Here is a 17,516-nt window from a genome sequence, read left to right as displayed (position 1 = left end):
TCATTGGCTCAGCACTGGCCGCGCGCGCCCGCCTCTCCCGCTTCTCCCGCCCTTCCCGCATCAGAGGGCAATGACGTTTTCGTAACGAGCGGACAATGTGAACAATTACGGCGCTAATAATGTGCGGGAGGCCAGAACTGAGCGCGCGCTTCTGCTGAGCTTTCGCATTAAAATGTATCGCTCCAGTGCGGTATAAGTACACGATATAAACTATAATTGAGGTCCTTTCCTTAGTCCGTCTGGTTCGGTTTTCGTGCAGTTACGTACATATGATTTTAATGGATATTTTGCCGCGAGAAACGTTCCTGCTCGCAGTTCAGCAGCTGCGCTCTGCGTTACCCCGCATTTTCGTACTTGTGACTGTTGTGGACCGTGAAGTGAATCAGCGAGGCTCTAAAAGTCATCTTTACACCCGAATTTTTGTAAATGATAGAGGACAGTACATGTAATGTTGGTGTTTGGCTTCTGTGCTCTACTGGTTATTTGTCACTGCAGGAAGAGTAGAAACATTTCAGTCCCACGCGCACGTGCTGAAGGAAAATACCTATCAAAGTATATTCTCAATAATTTAATAGTTCCGGTATTATTGGATCCACTTCACCGTAGCGAAAGAAACGTTAAGAAAGGTGGTTAACAAGTAACGGTTAACAGCAATGAATGTTCTTTCTAAGAGACAAAAAAAGAACTGACATTTGTCTCTTTCTGTGGGGGGTCCAAAGGTGCGCGAGGGCCCAGAGTTCCGCCCAGATGTTAGAAGCTTCAAGCTTTTCAAATCGAGCGCATTTGTTTTCAGCGAAAGTTTAAAGAAGCCAAATAATAACAGACAGAGTAATAAATGTAGATGTATAAGTAATGTAATGGTTACTGTTACATCTCTTTTCACTCAGAAAGATTCCGTCGTCTCAAGAAACTACAGCTTGGACGCGATTAGCAGGTTGACACAACAAACGGGAGTGTGAAAACATGCACTCAGCATGTACGTGGTGGTGTCCAAAACACAGGCTGTCCCGAGTGACCTCGCTGGAGAGACAAACACACACACACACACACACGGCTAGTGGCACCGGTGCAGGGACCACGTGACACGGTGACCGGTGACCGCGGACTGACAGCGGTGCTGGACACGTGTGAAACAGCATGATGTCCCAACGCTCCTCGCAATGCCATTTCCTACAGCATCGACAGGGGAAAAAAAAAAAAATCATATGTACTTTTCTAGCTGCTGGCTCCCTTCAGGGTCACTAAGGCATTAGGTGGGAAATTTTCGAACGATCTCCCCGCGTACAGCAGGGTATTCTTACCGTGTCAATTGAGGGTAAGTAGATGGGCTGCGGTTCGTTTGAACGGGGGACCTTCACACGCAGCAAAAGAGAAGCGGTGTTGTTTCTAGAACAGCACGTGCGCACAATATTTATATCCGAGATGTGTTCCACGATAAATGAAGGACTCGCTGGAATAATCTTGAATGACAAAAAAAAAAGGATGAAAACCTTGAGTGCGCGGCCCAAAGGCCCAGGCGTTACTGTGGAGGAGGGCAGGAGTGACTGTGCAGATTTGTGTAACACCGTAATACACTGTATCATGTGGCACGAGGCGTTGCTGTCGCGAGGAAACCCTTATTTCACTAAATTCTACATCTATACAAGTCACCAAAAGTCTCTGCCAGCTGTTCACCTCCGTTCAATGACGCCTTTGCTGTGCTACACTGTATCTTTGCGGTTCATGTAACAGAACACATTTTAAGGATAACTGCGGACAAGGTAATAAACACGTCACGTGCTCTTAATGTAAATACAGAGTAATTCAATCATGGCACTGGTATAACGGTCTTACAGCATATTCTCTCAAACGGAAGATGTGAGATCACTTTTTTTTTTAAATATTTTCCAAAAAATTTTAAATTTGAGACAGATTGATTTCATCCCCGGAATTGCCCACTGTCTCGAGACACGAAATAGTTTTACATATTAGCTGTGTACATACTCCCCATCATTACTTTACTGTTCCCTGCTATATTGACCTGTGGTGCTTACAGTAGTACACCTTACAATATTACAGTATTACACTTCACAATATTACACCTTACAGTACTGCAGTATTACACTTTACAGAAACAGAATTCATTGTTAGTTGAGCTGAAATGAATGGCAGCGTAAGTGCTGTGTATCTGCTGTGTATGTGCAGTGTATGTGCTGTGCGCCGTGAGCAGCGCTACGGTAGTACATGAGGTTGAAACCTGGTTTCTCAGCAGCTACACAAGGAGTGAGTGAAGTCCACTCTCTACTCTGTCCACTCTGTCCACTGACTGTCCACTATCCATTCGCTCGCGCTTTAAGACCAGCTGGACGTACAGAACAGGGGTTTATGTACCAGAAGCTAAAGTCTCCATAAGATAAATCCCCAAATTGTTGTTCGTTTCTTCCAAGTTCATAGAAGTACAAACTGTGCGCGTTACGTTGAAAACACGCGTGGCTCTTGTGTCCCGGACGTTTTTGCCGTTTTTCGCGCGGGAAATGAGGGAAACATCGATTATTATGGACCAAACGCGCCGAAAATTCCAGGTCTGCCCTTCGTCGTTAATTCGTTTTAAAAATGCACCAACACATTGAACAAAGAGGTTTTTTTTATTTTAATTTTGGATGATTTATATGGTGACATGTATAATATCTGGGATGTTGCAGATGCATTGACTAATTATTTAGTTAATTAACTCATTCACAATAACCGCTTTTTACTGCTACATGGTACATTTATTAAAACACTTTTTTTTTTTTTTTAACTTTCTGGTTCGACTTAAACGCACAACTTTGTCGGTTCAGCAACGCATCTGTGGGGTAAATGTGTCCTGTGTGGAGTAACGGTCACCAAAAGAATGTGTGTGTGTGTGTGTGTGTGTGTGTAGCGAGGACGGACACTGATGATGTACAACGCAGACTACATCTTTGAAAAACTATGATGAAAACCACTTTATCCGCCGCATGAACGTTGTCGATGGAAAGAAATATCACATTTGTAGATTTGTCTCCTTGTCCAGTTCCAGCGCGCGGCGTGTGAATCGGCCGCTGTCGCGCGCGTAGTGCTGCACACACTCATAAAAGTAGGAAATGTCATCTTAACAAGCAGGTCGTCCAGAGAGCCTAAGGTCAAGGTCTCCTGTGCGCTACCTTGAGTTGCACACACACACCCGTGGATGTGTTCTCGTGCTCGTTATGGCGCGTGGTCGGGGGGACCTGCCCGACAAAGAGTGTGTCCGGCTCACATGTGGTGAAGATGTCAGACGCGCAGGTGCAGCTTTGCCGCTCTCTCTCTCGCCTGAATTTATTGGCAACGTTACGGCCAGATATGTCTCGAGCGCTACCCAGGGTGCACTTTGCGCGTGAAGAATGCTTTGATCCCCCTGTTATCTTTCCACGGAACAGATTATGTTGCCAAACCTGCGAGAACCGGGTGTCTTCTTCTTCTTTTTTTTTGGGGGGGGGGGGTCTTTTTTAAAGCACAATTTGAGTCGTAGACGCACATGTTCTCAAATAACGTTCTCAGTCATAAAGCAGAATTTACAATTAAATTTTACGAATCAAATAAAAGATTTAGAAATCAGAATTGTTCATTTATTTTGATTTCATTTTCATATTCCATAATTACGGTTAGGTTTATGCATCCATCCATCCATCCATCTTCCTCCGCTTATCCGGGACCGGTTAGGTTTATGCAATAATTAGAAAATATTACTTATTTCCATCCATAGTTTTATGTGATTAAACTTTAAAAAATAACTTTTTGTCTTCTTGTCATCATAATTTGCCCTGCAGCTTTACGAGGTGTTTTCCTCGCATTTCCTTCGCAATAAAAAGTAAAATGACCCGTGAAAATGTGGAAGAGATCAGCGCAGCTATTGGGGTCGTGTCTGTTCATTAGCATCCGCGCACCCTTTGATGTGTCGGCAACACGTGCACTTTCCATTCATGTTAAACCAATTAGCCCGTCATTTGTCTTTACATTCCACGGACACGGACCCCTTGTGTCTTGTTTACCCACGCAAATGAAAAGACAATTAATCATTTTCAACGACCTGAATAGTTCACCTTCCCCTACAATTGGAGCCATGCACTTGTGGTCATCTCATCTGACCATCACTATATTTTTTCATTAACATGCTTAAAATAACATCAACTCTATCATAGGAATTGTATGATAACTGCATGTTTTCATGGCTTGCAATTACAGATTCATTTTTTCCTCATTAGATGCATACAAATGAAATAATTTTTAAAGCTCTATCACTTAGTTTTGCTCGGTAATATGCTGTAAAGCGTTGAGTTGCCACAAACTAAACGCGCTGAAATGTCCGAAAAAGGTTTAACTGCAATTCCATCGGCTGCCACATGGTGTCGCATTATAGCCGTCTTTAAATCAAAGTGTCAACAAAAGTCATCTGGGAAACGGTGTAAAACATCCGTGTTTTCCCTTACCGCACCACACCACACCACACTAACAGGGGCAAAAGAAGAGCTGCGTATGGAGAACCGACAAGTACCGGAAAAATATTTTCTAGAAGGAATAATGGAAAATATAATTAAGATTGATCGATTTTGCATGATAAGTGATTAAAAAAGCATGACTTATTCAACCGTTTGCTTTCTTGCTGGAGGCGCTTTAGATTCAAATTTGGTCTTTTGAACTTTTGGAGATAAACAGAGGAAACATAAAGAGCTGCGTAGTTCTCTTTAATTCCACACATTGTACAAAAAACATGATTGGAGACATTACGCTTCGTAATCACATGAACCAGGCCCGTTTTTATCTAATCATTACTGTATCTGATAACTTTCCCTATTTATTCCTATTTACTTCCAGTAACAGTCTGTATTTTGCCTATATTTCTTGAGCATGGTCTATGTACACTAGTAATTACAGTGAATACACAGTATAATGCAGCTTTACCTTGAGCGCATCTTCTCGCTGCTATAAAAATACTCAATGTGCTGTAAAAGACAGTATATCGTTTGTTTTTTTTTCTAAAAGTAAAATGTTTTATGGCAGGACATGGTCAGAAGTATAAAGAGCGTTTTGCAAAACAACGCATGCATATTGGATTTGGGTAACAATGTTTTAAGCAAAAGATATAATTTTGTGTGTGCGTAGCAAGAATTTTACGACATGGCTATGGTAATAATAAAAACAATTAAAAACTCAGGAGTCCGTTAAAGAATGGTAGCCCGCTGTCATGGTGTAACGCTTTAGTAACGAAACAGCCTAATAGTACATATTAGTAATAGTAGTTGTAGTAGTTGTGCAGGTGCAAAAATAAGTTAAGACCAAGTCGCTTTGGTTAAACCAATTGGGTGAGTAGAATCGGGTGTGTAAATCATAATCATAATCATTTGTTAATTTTATAAGTTTATTTTAAAATTTAACATTTACATTGCATACGTTTATTTTAATATTTTATACAAGAATTTATGACCTTCCCTGTTAGGGTTTGCGTACTTTGAAGCAGCACTTTTGTTTTGCAATGAATGATACCGAAATGACATCGTTGTCTAAGGCGACTTGTACTCTTAGATAATCAGCTTTTCCGATTATTTGCCGATTTGCAGAGGGTTTTTGGACTGTAACAGTGAGTGAAAGGAAAGGAAAAGTACATCGATTAAGTTAAGCCGGATACCACAGTACAAGTGGGACTAGGACGTAACCCTTCCGCTTACAAAACGACTGTGAACTCCGCACAAGCTGCTGCTTTTATCCGGAAGATTAATTTCCAAAACTCAATGAAACATCAGTTATTCGGCGCTTTAGCGTGCAAATAACTGCGAACGTTCCGCGTATTTTCCGGGGAACGGCAGCTTTTTCAGTGCCGCGCCGCACCGGCAGATGGCGCCAGAGCGCTAATTTCGCGTTACGACCTCCTTCCGTTCGCTTGTGCTCTGTTCGTATTTCGGTCAGTGTGACGTGTGATGCGTGATTTCGCTCAATGTCAATTTTCAGTATTTCCATTATAATAACAATAATAATTTGTAACGGAGGACACAAACAGCCTCTTTAAGCGGGAAAACTGTCCAAATCGGGAGTGCGGGTAGCAAAAACTGAGCAGTTTGTAGATTAATTGATGTATATAAATGTACGCTGTTTGTTTTTTGTAGGACTCCGAGTCGCTACGTATGTTTTGCAAATTATATGAAGTCTATGCGATTCTCTATATTGCTGTATCACTTTATAATTCCTTCTCAGTTGTTTTCTTTGAGTGGAGGCTCCAGAGCTACCGGGGCAGGTACACTGTTAAAAATGGTAAAATAACATAAACGGTTTCCAAAAATGACAGAACCTGAAGTCATGGCTGTGTTATGATGACACAATTTTTTTTTTTCAGAAAAATAACAGGATCCACCTCATTTGATATTTCTGTCAATACATAATTCCTGTAATCATCATGTTTTTCCTAACTTTTCCAACTCTAATTCTGATTAGAACTCAAACTCATATAAACATTTACCTATAAACAAAGTTGCATAACTTTTATTTTAATTATGTACACACACACACACACACACACACACACACACACACACACATACGCAATATAATATGCTGTTCACATGATGAAGGTTTAATTGTCCTTTACAGTGTTCTTAAGTTCTACCGCCGCAAAGCAGGATATTTTTGAAAGTTAATGAAAAAATAATCAGATTCCTTTCGGGTTTGTGTCTTTATGACCATATAATAAATACATAGCTTCATGTGAGAAGTGGTGCAGCAGGTAGTATAGAACCTTGCAGTTGAAGGACTCGGGTTAGAATCTGTGTAGAATTCCTCCAGTACAAATCACACAGTGGTATTAATGGGCAAATAACTGTAAATAGCTTAGTATTCGCTTCTAACATTGTTGCCTTGAACAAAGTTGTGGCATAAATAAACAATAAATGTATAACTCAACCTATTTTTCTCTCCACATAAAGGCAACAGGACAAAAGTAACGGAATTATAATTCCAGGGTTTATTTGTTATACTCTCAACATGCTACATAACATTTACATTTCTGAGACATATTCACAGTAAATTTCATGCAACCTGGTAATACGTTTTCTTAATTTGATTCACAGCCACTATGTGTATATATACTGTATGTATATATATATATATATATATATATATATAAAATGCTTTTATCTTACTATTATTATGGTATTTTTTGTTGTTATCATTGTTCATCTGAAATGAACTTACTGTCACAGGCAAATAGGCTATTAACTAACATGTCAAAATAAAAATGTAATACGATACCTTCAAGGGCGGATTTTAGCATTATGCTGATACAAGAAAAGTCTTGATTTTAAATAGCACACAATTCATTCACAGTATTATTTTTTGCCTCCCTTGGTGATCTGGTACATCTAAACATACATCCATTAGTTTGAGGAACTCAGAATTCTCGAGTCGGACGAATCAGACCTCTCGTCATAGTCCTCGTCTGCAAAAATCGATTGTTTGGGAACCGTGGAACATCCGTCTTCTTGGATGCTCATCCTGTGGTCTTCGGGGCTGCGAGAGGGCAGGACGCCGGAGCTTCTGAAGATGTTGCCGGAAGTGCTGGAGAAGGGGGATACGTACTGGGACCTGAGCTGGTACTGCTGCTGCAGAGTCATGGTATTCCACAGCGTCACATCGTTGTGCACAAACGGGTTGGCCTGGCTCCGGGTGAGCGAGTTGCGGAGCATTAGCGGGTAGCGTGGTGCCTGGGGGAAGGGGTGCTGTAGGGGCATGGCCAAGGGGCTGGACACCACACTAGGGGAATCGGAGGAAAACCTCAACGAGTCAGGTACTCTGAACGCTGAGCCCACTGACCATTTGGACGAGGATACAGGGTAGGAGCCCAGAGTGTGTTCAAAGAGGTGTCCATTGGAAGGTAATATGAGGGCATCTGAGCCGTCCACGGGGGGCCTCTCGGGGTTCAGGTGGGGTCTGCTGGAGAGCAGCACCTCGATGGCTCCCACCAGGTCCCCTCCACAGCCTTTCAGGATGAGCTCCAAAACAGCAGGTTTGTGGCTGGGGAAGATTTTCTTCAGCACCTCTAGCGGAGGGCGGTTGGCCTTCAGGTTGAAGGGCAAAGACACCGAACCAGAGAGGCCCTCAATGAGGAGGCCCTGCTCGCCATCGTACTTTGGGCTTTCCGTCTTGGCCTCGGCATCAGCGCCGCTCTTCTGCGGGTCAAAGCGCGCCTCCTCTGGCACCGGGGGGACTTCTGGAGCTTCTGGACTGTAACACGAGTTGGTTTTGGAGTCCTCCGGAGAGCTGCTTTGGTCCTGCTCCTTGTCACTGCTGCCACCGCCGTTTTCTGTTCGGGATGGCTCCCCTGGCAGGTCATCGTTTGTGTCTGGAAAAAAGCCAGAGAGGTGATCGGTACAATACATGCACTCATAATCATTTCCGCGTGCGCACGTTACACCGTGAACCCAACTCCATTAAAGCTGAGTGTTCGCAGCATTAAAATGTTCACTCTTACTGGAGACAGCGGCACTGTTTCCTTGTTACCCGAACTTCTAGAGCTTTCCCAGACCACACAAGTGCGTTTCACAGAAATAAAAAGTGCAACACGCAAGTGTCCAGTTTGTCAAGTTGTCCAGACTTTCTGGATCTTATTTTTTTTTTTCCATCTGTAAAGCTGTGAAGAGAAACTGCTGACTCTCTGGAAGTGAAAAATCTCTTATCAATGAGTTGTAATCACATTTTAAAAACAGATTGCCTATTGCATCTTAACATTTCAAGCCAAGTTGACCTCCTCCAAAAATATTGCCATTGATGTCAATTCACTCCGCTGCCTTTCATTACTGTAATCTTTAAATTGTAAACTTCATTCATCACACTGAAAAATTTTGATCGCAAGTCAATAATAGCTTTTTTCGGTAACTACTTTTCATCTTCAGTCTTATTGAGCCGTAATATCTTGCAAATAACCACGCAAAAACACGGTAAAATAACAGTAACAGTTAAAATGGCAAAAGGTTAAACATAAATGGATTAAAAAAGAATTGTTGGGCTTTCACGTCTTTTAAATTCTGAAGAAGAATGTAAAATAATGTCTTAAATCAACAATCGCAATTTCCACCTATTTGGCTACACGGGATAAATATTCTATGAAATATTCGGGGCTTTGGGAATATGACTAATATAAAATGCATAAAGCAAACATTACTGTATTTCGTTTTTCTCCCCAGTATTTTTGCAAATTGTAGTAGTGGAAATGAAACCAGGACAAATGTATAAATACTTTTGTGTACAGATGCCTGAAAATGATGATTTTTTTTTTTTTACATATTACATTTTATGTAGTGATTACATTTCTAATTGTAATGACTTGATGTAATTTTATTTTTGATTTTTTTAACGAGCTACTATTAAAAATAAAAAATAAAAAAACGAAAAATACAGAATGTGACACATATAAGAGACACGTGGGCAGTAAAATATGGGATTTTTCTAAACCAAATTGCATTATGAAAAATATCCCACCTGGCAACGTCGGCGTCAATAACACGGCTACGGAAATAAAACTGTTCTTCTTTTTAAATAAAGTGCACCCAAAGTCAGAATTACATTTACATACCACAAAGCTTTTAACGCAGTATTACACTGTTGTATATGAATGCATCGCAGTGGAGTGATGTCACTGGCAAAAAAAAATCCGAAAAATATAAAACAATCTACATTTTAGAGATTTTGTCAAAAATAACAAAAACAATAATAATAATAATAATAATAATAATAATAATAAACATTTGAAACAATAAAGAAAGCTTCTGTAAAGCCAAAAAATAAATTATTTAAAAAAGCAAGCGCAATTTCTACATTTACTACGAGACTTAATCGCGGTCATTAGGAGCTGCCCGATGCTACAAATTGTATAATACAAATTTATTTCAGGTTATATAAGTTGCCGATTACGGGCCTGTGAAATAGTAAATGTATGTAAACTGAAGTGTAAAGTTTATGACACACGAGCGCGGCTGGTGAAACAAATACGGGATGTTTCTGTAGCTTCACGTGCACAAGAAAAGTAGAAAGAACATTGTAATATTACTAATAAGCAACGTGCTGTTGTAATGAGACGAACGCTGCATAATAATAATGTGCAATAAAAAGATGAAAAGAAAAATGAGCAACTTCAGATCAGTTTACAGAAGCGAGGAAGCGAGAGTGACGTCCAGTCGCCGGAGCCGAATCCACCACAGCCAGAGCGCAGCGAGGACACGCCACGGACGGACATTTACACCCGTGTCCGGTGTCCGCTGTGTCGCAGCTCGCACTGGATGAAAGCCTTCATTTCACCCACAGCTTTGTCCAGCAGGGCTTCGCGTTTACATTTACATGATCATGTATTTATCTAACAGACACTTTCCTCCAAAGCGACTTCCAATGAACTCTATGCAGTGTTATCAGTCCACGCACCTTATTATTCACCGCGGTGACTTATACTGCTAGATACACAGCCCGAGCCCCGCTGCTCGAGAGAGCGCGCAGGTTCGGGACCCGGGGGCGGCGGGACTCGCACCTGCAACCTCCCGACCCCCCCCTCCTCCTCCCTCCGTCCCCCCCCCTCCGTCCCTCCCCTCCTCTTTCTTACCCGCTCCGGCGTGGCCCATCGCCGGCGCTTCGCTCGCCCACCGCGGGCCCGCTTCTCCCGCGCGCTGCGGCGGCGGCGCGGCGCGGCTCCCCTCGGCGGCTGCGGGCACCGCGATGGCGGGCAGCGCTCGGAGCGACTCCGGGATGAGGCTCTCCAGGCTCTCGTTGGCCTGCTGCCTGCGCAGGGCCACCTGGGCCGCCATGACGCGCTGCCTCTCGATGATGAGGATGCACTTCTCGCACGTGCAGTCCTTGAAGCGGCAGTAGCGCTTGTGGCCCTTGAGCCACGAGAGCACCCCGTGGTTGCGGCAGCGCGCGCACTTGGGGGTCCGCTGGAGCGCTGCCCTGGGCTGCGACACCGGACCCCCCATGTAGAGGTACGGCGATCCGTAGCCGTTCATCTTTCCCGCGAGTCGAGTCGAGCCGAGTCGAGCGGTGTTTGTTTCGGAGCTCCCGCAAACTAAGTAAGTGCAGCGAAGAGGACTACCTGTGTGTGTGTGTGTGTGTGTGTGTGTGCGTGTGTGCGTGCGTGACACGCCGTGAGGTTGAGCAGCAGTCAGAGATCAAGCCCCCGCGCTGCTCCACACACACTCATGAGGATGATGGGAGGTGGGCTCCGGCGCGAAGATCCACCTTTCGGCCGCTCTCGAGACACACACACCACACGTGCATCGAGAGGTGTGGCGCGCGCGCCAACGCAACGGCAGCAAAAAAGTCACTAAATCGCGTCCACGATATTGCGGCGGGAGCACGAGCGGCAGGAGGTTCGCGGTGGTCCGAGAGCGCGCATCGCTGGCTGCGCGGATCCGCGTCTTTCATTCCCCCCTCACAATCATATATATACCTAATGTATCCGATTCATTTTTTAAACACACACACACACAGCGGACACTCGGCACAGATTTAAGGGAAACTGTAGCGACGGAGCATTTCAGTCATTTGTTTCATTCCAGTGACGAGTCTCACCACTAACCTGCTTGGAAGTTGATTCTCAACTTCTTTTATCTCAATTTATAAATGCTGGGGGGGGGGGGGGGGGGGGACTGTATTTATACCTCTGGGATTTTTTTTTATTTTTTATTTTTTCTAAAGGTTTGAAAAACTCCAGTTTTGATCAAGATTCTGTGCAGAGCATTTGACCGAGATGATCTCACGTTTATGTGGACTAAGTGTGGACGAATTCATAACTGGACACGTGCGCTTGGGCGAGAACATTTCCAGCTCAGGTGGACAAGATCGAGGAGCTCTTGGATCTCAGTCACTATTGCTGCAGATGATCTTTTCTGCGCAGAAACTTTACAAGCCCCCCTGTTGCAGTTCACATGAATATCGCCGGCATTGTTTACAGAGATACATAATATAATATAATAAGTATAATATAATATAAAATAACATAATATAGTACTGTATAATATAATATAATGCAACATGTGGAGCTGAAATTCATTACAGCAAATTTAAATTTGACATATACAAACCTTTTTTTTTAATTTTTATTTTGTATCCTGCTTCAAAGCTTCAAGGTTAAATATTTGCTAATGATTTTTCGCTTATGGCTACATGTCAATGCTTTACTTTAACCTACAATAAGTTGGCATCCCACGTGAAATCCCCACATGAAAAACAACACACTTCCTCAAAACATATTGCTCCCGCGCTATTCAATAAAACCTTCTTGGAACTGCTTTATTTTTCGTTTGACGAGGTCACTTAATCTGGTAACTGGGTGTGAAAGAAAGGCCCATCTAGCCCTGTTCTCGTGTTCTGGAAGTGTTAAGGATGCTAAAATGTCCTTTTTCCTCGCAGAGCCAAAGGAACACAACACCGGACGCCCCCTCGGCCCTGTTTCTGCCTTTTAAAAGGGTTTATTCAAGCACATAATGGGATCCCAGCAGAAGGCCTTTCAGCACAGGGGACCATGGTAAACCTCACCACATGAACTCGGTTTCCAGGGCTATTAAGCCTTTAATTGGAAAATAGCGGAGGAAATTTCAAGGTGACCATAATGCCTGCAGTTTGTATGGGGAGAGTACATTTGCGGGAGTGTGGAGGGGCATAAGTTCATACGTACAAAGCAGAAATGCAGGATAAAACTTTTGTGTCACCGTTTGTGGAGTGAGGAAATTACAACGAAATGTTAGTTTACAACAAAAAAGACGCACAGTTACAGACTGATTTTGAATCATCTGTCTTTGAACAACTGTGAAGAAATAAAATTATGAATTACATTAATCTCAAAGCAATTTCATGAGCAAAAATTTTTATTTAGAGCACAGCTGCCTTGTCAGAAAAATACATATAATGTTTAGCCACTTTCTTGGTCCAACTGAGGTATTTGTTTTTGAAACCCTGTGCAAATAGCGAACACGCAGAGCATGTATGCTGAATTAGCAAACACAGAGCATCTGCCTAATTATGATTTATGTATATTCTTTAAATAAGTATAGGTAAATTGTAGTTTAAAGTGAAGAAAACGGTGTAATTTTGCATTGCTTTCAAGATCAGAAAGTGGTATTCCTGTATTTAATACATTTTATTAAAACAACAATAAAATTAGTATAACATTCAGCAGTTCGGTCCTTGGAAATGCTGTCAATTCAAATACACTATAGGTATTCAATTTTTTAACATATGTCTAGTTCAGGGACTGTAATGTATAATTCACAAAAATGTTTTAATAAACAGAAATGTAATTAATTTGCCTTATATTGCGATTTGTTGTTGAAATATAATGTAATTTAATTCATTTGTTTCTGTAATTTGCCTTATTGAGAAATATTGTATTGATACTTGGCCTGCATTCCTTTATAACATTCCCTTTGTATGATTTGGTCTTCATGCTTCCGTCAAAAATAAAGTATGGTACTTCTTCATAAAATTTTAAACCTTCCGTGAATATTACAAAGCTGATGTTTATGAAATCATTTTTGTGAATTATACATTACTGAGCTGAAGGAATTAATTTTTTTTTAGCAATATGAAAGCTGCAATAAATGACCGGTAGGAGAGCCACCAGCACAATGACGTTTATCAGCACGCTGTCCTATATTCACATTATTTTGAAGGACAGCACAGTGTCCATAAACACCTCAACAGTGAAAGGAAAGCGCCAATAAATGAACAATGAGGTGGACAGACTAACTTTACTGGGCATTAGCTGTCAATGTTTCATTCCTCTCTGATTTAAGGGAAGTTATTTCCCATAGTCAATCATCTTTTGAATCAATCTGTGCTTATTTTTATCTATTTCAAAATATATTGTCTCTAATGACCATGCTCTACAAAACAATAGTGTCACCGAATACAATTTATTTCACTGTGGTCTTTTAAATTAAATCGATAAATGTAACGTTTCAGAAATGCTTGGACCCATGAAATACTTGAATGCATGGATGTTTGTAAAGATTTTAAACCAGGATGTTACACCTGTATGAGTACATTGTCTAGGCCTTAATAAAGCAGAAGTAGAAATATTTTACAGTGGTATACTGATGTACGTACGTATATGTAACGTATACTTTTATATTCCATGCATTATTATACATCCACTGGCTGTATAAAGGAAAGCTCATGCTGAAGGTAAATTCCGTGGATTCTACGAAAGATGTGATTTTGAGCCAATAAAAGGATTTAATGGGTCTGGCTATTCTGGATGCAGAACCTTAAGTATAAGGCTGCAGTATTTAGTGTGGAAGAAACTTTCTCCGCTCGACCAATGAGCTGCAGGAGTCCTAGTAAGAAAACGTTCAGACACCAAATACTTTCCGTCTACGAACGCCGGCCGACGGGAGTCTCCCCGAGCATCCAATGCACATATTTTACAGTTCCAAAAGCACATGCTACATGCATGGTGACACGTCTCGCTGACTTTCTTTTTGCGTGATCAACGCGTGTTCGGCTCGCGTTTGCTTCCAATTTGCTACTTGCTCACCTACTACATTTCCGACAGGCTAAAGTAGGTTGGGTGCATCATATAGCGAGTACCCTACACCCCTTCAGCTTATCTCTCAACCTGCCAACATTATTTATTTTCTTGTTTTTCAGTACCAGCCAGTGTGAGTTACCCCTTGGGGGTGCAGTTTCGGTACATCCTGCTTCTCACACGATGGGCCTCCCGCAACAGCTACAGAACACATGTACAGAATCAGTTGTACGTGTAATGCGTACCATCATTTCTGCTCAGTTTTCTTATTCTTCTCTCACGTTAGCTAATAAGTTAGTAAGAGTTACCGAATCGCTATGTTTGCAAAATGAGCTCAGCGCAGCAGCTCAGCGCTCATCACAAAACTGCTCTTCTAATAGCACGACTTCGGCTTTTACACGGACCGCAGTGGGTGTCGCCTTCATTAACTTCCATGACAAGCTGCCTAAGTGTCGCCACAATAAATGATAGCCGGACATCTGCCGTATGAAATGTATCATTATTCCTTTTGCACAATGCAGCCTCGAAAGCATTCAAAGTGTGTCCCGTTTCGACAGACACTTCATTCTAGAGCTCCACCCATGTCATTTCAATGTGAACAGGCTCAATAAGAGGCACTTCATTAATTTCCCCTCCCCGGATTGTTGTGTTAACTACGCTGGAAGGATAGCGCCGCGGAGTTTGCCTTCTCGGTATCCTTCCACTCATCCCTTATAGGCCTTTGCCATATTTACTTCATCTGTTTTTGCTCCATAAAATTGTAGGGGAAAATTACTTCCGCCCACTCAGCTTTTCATTGCAGGTCCTTTACAGCTTCATATACTTTAAAACACAAAAATATAGACAAAAAGCGGCAGCCTCACTTAAGAAAAAAATCCGCAAGACATGTCGTAAGGAAGCAGAAAGGAACAATTAATACGATTAAATTTGTACTGGATTCACATAAACCAATTATTTGATTGAAACTGATGTAATACATTCTATATATTACATACAATTGTTATATTTATATATAGTATATCATGGCTGCACAGTACATTTTTCAGAGGAAATACATTTTCTGTAGCTACTTTTTCAAGAAGTTTTAAAGACAGTAGATAATTGATTGCAGGTATTTATATAAGAAAAATAAATGCCCACATTAGAAAGTTCTCTAATGGTGTGATCTTCATGTAGTATTTTTAATATCCATGTCTAGATTTCTATTTGTTTTATTTCGAGTACAGCACCCTGCTCCAGGTATCTCGATGGGGCTTCACCGAGAAGGCTGAGCGACACCCATTCGTCGCAGCAACTCGGTCGCACTGTCATCGCACGGTCTTCCCTTAGTCCGAATCACAACGTTTGGTTTCTTGAAAAACAATCCAAAATGTCTGCAGTAGCAAACCTCCACCCCCCCACGTTTCGCAAAACAGTAAAATAGCGTGGCGTGCAGGGGGCACCCAACGGATAGGTGCGTTTAAAATATAGTCTTTGGCCAATTGAGTGTAACCACCTGCGAGAGCTCTTCGAGTAGAGAATGCAGCAGGATGCTTTCGTGCAGAGAGGCTCGCTCCTCGTGTTGGTACTCGTGTCGGAGGAGACACAAATCACCGTGTCAGGTTGTTTCTTCTCGATATATGAAAATGCCCACGAGTCGCTGGGACACAATCCAAAGTTCACACGCAGCCCTTTATTTGAGCAGCTCAGAGGTGTCTTTGAGCTGCTGCCCGCTTTATCTATTATGTGCCGGCCGTGATTCATGGCTCGGCAGGAGCGAAGGGAAAACAAACCCGCTGACACTTTCCCCCCCGACATGTACACAAGCCCAGGAGCATCCACAGAAGGACGCTGCTCTGCAGCACCAGGCCCTGACAACTGTGATAAAATGGTCTTCCTTAACTAAACTCGTAAAGCACGGGGCAATAAAACTCAATCTTCTGTAAAATCCAATTAAGTCATTATCTGACTGATTGTATCTTTAATTGAAAACAGAAGTGACAGTAAATTTCTGTGATATATCAGGATCAATCGATACCCCTGTACGATCCAGTCTCAAGAAGTGATTTATAATGTCAAACCTATATAGGTAACTCCACATTATTCTCTCTAAAACCACTGGTGGATGAAATTAAGAGTAAGTGCATTTAATAAAAACCAAGATGGTCAAGTTATTGATTACAACAGATGGGGCAGACTCAAATGAATGTTTTCAAAGCATAAAGCAAAGAAAATACAAGTAATTTTCTTCTTTGTTTTATATTGTACTCCCCGTACAGACACAGTGAATTTCAGGCATGAGTAATACTTTTATTTCCACAAACCCAGTAGCTACAATAAACATTTGAATCATCCAAACAGTGTCACTGCTTCATTAAAACATAATGACAAAAGTAATATTACAACATGTACATGTAATTCAGAAATAAGCTCTATAAAGCATTTTGCCTACTGTTATTGCCTTTCCTTTACAGAAATGTATCGCAGCAGGTAAAACTCACATGAATCATTATGATGGACTATAACTTTAGCAGATGTGTGTATTAGTCACCCGTGTGAAAGTGGAACTGATGCTGGGAGCTGTCTTTTGCGTGGTAATTTCACAACATGGAAATAACTGGAAAATTAAAAGCCCTCGCGGTCACAATATACTGTATATGAAATCCCACAGTGAGGGAATGCAGAGCCCCCCCCCCCCCCCGTGCAGTTACACAGTGTGCTAAAGAACAGAGAAGGGCCAAAGACTAAAGGTAGAAAGATAAAGAAGACGTTTTCCATCTGAAAATATTGTGCATTTCAGAAAATATATATAAATTCCAGCAAACCTTCGCCCTTTGTATGTGTGTCTATTTTTAATTAATTAATTTATTTATTGTATTCACTTCTCACACCAAAATGCAAAATTAATTCTGATATTAGAATGTTAACAAAGAAAATCATCTGAGGGTTAAACCAACCTTTCATGAGGAATCCCAGTGTATTTCTTTTTTAAAAGGGGACG

General features: G+C 41.7%; 1 protein-coding gene across 4 annotated transcripts; it reads right to left on the bottom strand.

The window, feature by feature from the left end:
• Window positions 1-7,230: 7,230 nt before the first annotated feature.
• On the bottom strand, window positions 7,231-11,015 carry dmrt3a (doublesex and mab-3 related transcription factor 3a). 4 transcript variants are annotated; one of them, XM_029259610.1, is made up of 2 exons: window positions 10,559-11,015; window positions 7,231-8,329 (listed from the first exon to the last, which is right to left on the bottom strand). In XM_029259610.1, exons 1-2 carry the CDS (start codon window positions 11,013-11,015, stop codon window positions 7,404-7,406), a joined length of 1,383 nt encoding a protein of 460 aa, XP_029115443.1. In that variant the 3' UTR covers window positions 7,231-7,403. The 4 variants fall into 4 exon arrangements, with proteins under 4 accessions (XP_029115443.1, XP_029115444.1, XP_029115445.1 ...); XM_029259611.1 differs by having other exon boundaries at window positions 7,231-8,368; window positions 10,616-11,015; XM_029259612.1 differs by having other exon boundaries at window positions 7,231-8,368; window positions 10,631-11,015.
• Between the last annotated feature and the right edge of the window lie 6,501 nt (window positions 11,016-17,516).

Source organism: Scleropages formosus, chromosome 17, assembly GCF_900964775.1.
Source record: "Scleropages formosus chromosome 17, fSclFor1.1, whole genome shotgun sequence".
Taxonomy (NCBI): Eukaryota; Metazoa; Chordata; class Actinopteri; order Osteoglossiformes; family Osteoglossidae; genus Scleropages; species Scleropages formosus.
This window is presented reverse-complemented; position numbering and strand designations above follow the sequence as displayed.

What these genes read in the sequence shown, in the direction of transcription:
- dmrt3a (XM_029259610.1), bottom strand. Translation starts at nt 11,015, where the DNA reads ATGAACGGCTACGGATCGCCGTACCTCTACATGGGGGGTCCGGTGTCG. An exon ending in GGAGGGAGGAGGAGGGGGGG is followed by an intron (nt 8,330 to 10,558) that starts GTCGGGAGGTTG and finishes CATCCCGAACAG; the next exon opens with AAAACGGCGGTGGCAGCAGT.